Source organism: Camellia sinensis, chromosome 9 (genome assembly GCF_055761805.1).
Source record: "Camellia sinensis isolate YWXY chromosome 9, ASM5576180v1, whole genome shotgun sequence".
NCBI lineage: Eukaryota > Viridiplantae > Streptophyta > Magnoliopsida > Ericales > Theaceae > Camellia > Camellia sinensis.
Window position 1 is genome coordinate 69,157,731 of NC_138969.1, and position 3,596 is coordinate 69,161,326.

Genomic DNA, 3,596 nt, shown 5'->3' on the forward strand with positions numbered 1-3,596 from the left:
AGAATTGTATATTTGTATGAATTATAACTTTTAAATTTGTATATTTTCATAACAAGAAGGGTTATGTCATAACTCATTTAATCTCAATTAATCAGTTTTAAATTTTTTTTAATACAAATTATCAAAATTCCACTAAACAAATTTATAAATATATTTTTTAAAATTTTTTTAAACTAATAGTTTAAAAAGTTATAAACATAAAAGTTAATTTATAAATTTCATATATACCACAAGACAAAATATTAAATTACTTCAAAAAAATTATAATGATTTTTTTTTTTAATTTATAAAGTCTCATGCATAGCACGAGTAACCACTAGTAATAACATATTCATACATATATTATTATTCCAATGTGTATTGATTCACAAAACTAAGGCTCTAATACCACATGTAAACAATTAATATACATGAACCATAATAATAATACGGAACAAGATTTTGAATTCAATACATCTCAAGAATAAAACGAACATACATTTCTCAGCCATTGAATTAGAGAAGTTGAGAACATATCCCTAATAGTTGAACCTTAAATTCTTGACTCACATTCTTCTCTTTGTCTCTCTTAATTAGGATGACTATAAAATTTTGAGTGATGAAAAAATACTATAATTATGAAATGCGAGTCACACATCCTTATATAGATGAGAGAAGATGGCCATATAAGCTCTATCAAAATAATTCTTGTCCATCAAGGTTTGCTTATTATCTTAGAAGAATAATTATCTCAAATTTAAAATTTTAATTACTGTACTTTATGTAATTATGAAGTTCAAATAAAATAAAATATGTAAAAAATATATAGACCATTGAACCACAAGAGAAAATAAATGTAACATTAATGTCTTACAGTCATCCACGAAGGACTAATCTCCCACCTACACCAACTTTAGTAACCAAGCAAATACCAAACAACATTGGAGTCTTCGAAGAAAGGAATCAGACACTTGCAACACCAAAAGGTGCAGCACATATGCATGATCCAACGACTTACAAGAATTTATTCTTAATAACTTTGATCATCATAACATCATTATTATTAATATTAATTGATCAATTTTCGAGTGCACTTGGGTTTGGCGAGGCAAAAGCTAGCAACTCCTGATCACTTTCAAACACGGCCATGTCTTCTTTCAACAAAGTCATCCACACTTCTATTCCGTCACCATCGCTTGTGTCCAACAATGCAATTCCAATTGGGGCACCAAATAAAACAACAGTCGTATATGTTGGCGTCCCCCACCCGAAATCAAGTTCGTATAGACCAAACCTACACCAACTGCTATGGCGATACACCTTCACAGCCTCTCCCTTGAGTCTCAACAGTTTGGTCTTTTCAGCGGTGAAATTGTTATCAGTGGACTGTTGAACCCCTTTCCTCAGCTGACAAACCAAGCCTGGCAAGTCTGTTTCTGCCCCACCATCTTCGATCATTGCCCACAACAATCCAGTTATATTTCCAAAAGAATATTTTGGTAAGGGTGGCTCAAGCCTTGTGCGCATGTTGACAGCCCCTGTCAACGCATATGCCTTTGGACTTGAAACGTTAGTTTCAAGTTCAAGGACATGTGATCGGGAGGCAGTCACTGCGCATTTTAAGAGGGCCGCAGTGACAGCCTCGACGCGGGTTGGTTGCTGCACGCCCGTGCTGGTCGCTTTGGCCTTGAGGGTAGCAACTTTCGACGCGTCGATCACAAACCTTTTTGTGACAATCTTCTCGGTCATCTGCACGAACGTCATTGACAACACCGGGCAGTCGTCTCTCGGTGGGAAGCGAGACGAGGCAGCAATGAAATCTGGGACAATAGTCTCAGACGACCCGAGGGCGATGTCTGACCAGGCCTTAACGAAGGCGGCATACGCGACTCCATCGGCGATCTTGTGAGACATACGCACACAAAGCGCCATTCCGCCGCATGGAAAGAAGTTAAGTTGAACGAATAACAGAGGGTTCTTGTTAAAGTCTTCGGGGACGGGTTCAAATAAACGGTACATTTCTTCGGCTTTGGGTTGTTCAAGAATGTCTGAGAGACGACAGTGGGTGACTCGAGCTTCCAAATAATCAACACCCTCGTCGTTACAATCGATAAAGAGATTGTCTCTCAGTCTTCCGGCAAGTGGGTAGAAGCGAATGAGGGTTTCAGAGAGAGTTTCCCTTAAGCGTTGGGATCTTATGCTAACCAACTCTTCGTGAATCACATCACGAGTAGGGTTGGCATAGAAGAAAACAACTGGGATGTAATGATGGGGAGAGTATTGATCCCTAGAACAGAGCTTGTAAATTCTAAATTGATTGGGAGTGGGAGAAGATGGCTTGATGATTTCTCTAGCTACTATCTCAACCTTCATCTCCATGCTTGTCTCTATATTTTGCTTTGCTATAAACACTACAAGAATGGAGATTATATATGTGAACTGAGAAAGGTATTTTCTCATTACACGTGAGCCATGCCTCACGACTTTAACTGTGGATTTTTTATTTATTTATTTTTATTATCACACATTCTAAATACTAAACTTTAAACCTTTAAGTTTTAATTTTATTAATTTAAGCTCTACATTTTTTATAAGAACCGCCTATTTGGGTCTGTGAGGTCTAGTATGAGTATTATCTCAATAATTTAAACAAAAGTAATGTTAAAAACTTACATTTTAGATTAAGCTTATTTTGCTTATTTTGGATTTCGGTGGCTGCTGTGGACTACTGAAGATTAAGCTTAATATTAAGCTTATTTTGCTGGACTGCCTTACGCAGTGGGTATGCACCAGCAGATTGGTTTTATGTGGCTGCTGCAGAGTGGATGAAATGTAATTGGTGCAGTGGGATGATAGGTGTTATGCTGCTATGGGCTGTTTGTGGCTGCTAAGTTCAAATTTTGTTTGTGGCTGCTATGGGCTGTTTGTGGCTTGGTATCTGCATTGTCTGTCTACTGTTCTGCTTCGGTTGAAGTTCTGGTAGCAGTGTCTTCGAATTATCAGTGCAGTGTTAATCTGCCTCGTCCAAATCTTGGCTGCTTCGGGTGTGCTGTGTAGTGGTAATCTGCAGTATGTTGGATGTGCATTGGAGTGCTTGATTTCAGTGGTTTTTGTTTTCAGTGGCCTGTTCTTAGCAGGTTTTTTTGTTTATGCTCTTAGCAGAATTTGGATTGATGCTGTGTTTTTTGTTTTTGCTTTCTCTTTTGTTGGTTTCTCACCAACTTGGAGGTTTGAATTTCCTCTAGCTCCTTCCTCTTCTTTATTGATGTTTCCCATTGTACCCTGTACGTGCTTCATCAATAAAATTTTCTTTGCCGATCAAAAAAAAACTTACATTTTAGATTCACAAATTCACTCATAAAGATGTAGTAAAAAAAGTAGGTCTTATATTATTGATTATGTAACTAATCAAAAGTTGACACCTATCATACTATTTCATTACAGGCCAAATTGTGAGTGTTTTTTTGTGGGTCTCAAATATTTTTCTTTGAACAATTCATTTTTTAAGACCACAATATGTAAATTATTCATGAGAAAAATCATATTGATTCGATAACCATAATCACGTTTTATTTATCGTATTTATCTCTAAAAAAATATATGTCTTAGATTTGAAA

At 36.4% G+C, this 3,596-nt stretch overlaps 1 protein-coding gene across 1 annotated transcript; it reads right to left on the reverse strand.

Moving 5' to 3' along the window:
• Positions 1-812: 812 nt before the first annotated feature.
• On the reverse strand, positions 813-3,288 carry LOC114296490 (akuammiline synthase 1-like). Its single transcript, XM_082887028.1, has one exon. The coding sequence runs from the start codon at positions 2,437-2,439 to the stop codon at positions 1,057-1,059; it is 1,383 nt and encodes a 460-aa protein (XP_082743154.1). The 5' UTR covers positions 2,440-3,288; the 3' UTR covers positions 813-1,056.
• Positions 3,289-3,596: the final 308 nt, after the last annotated feature.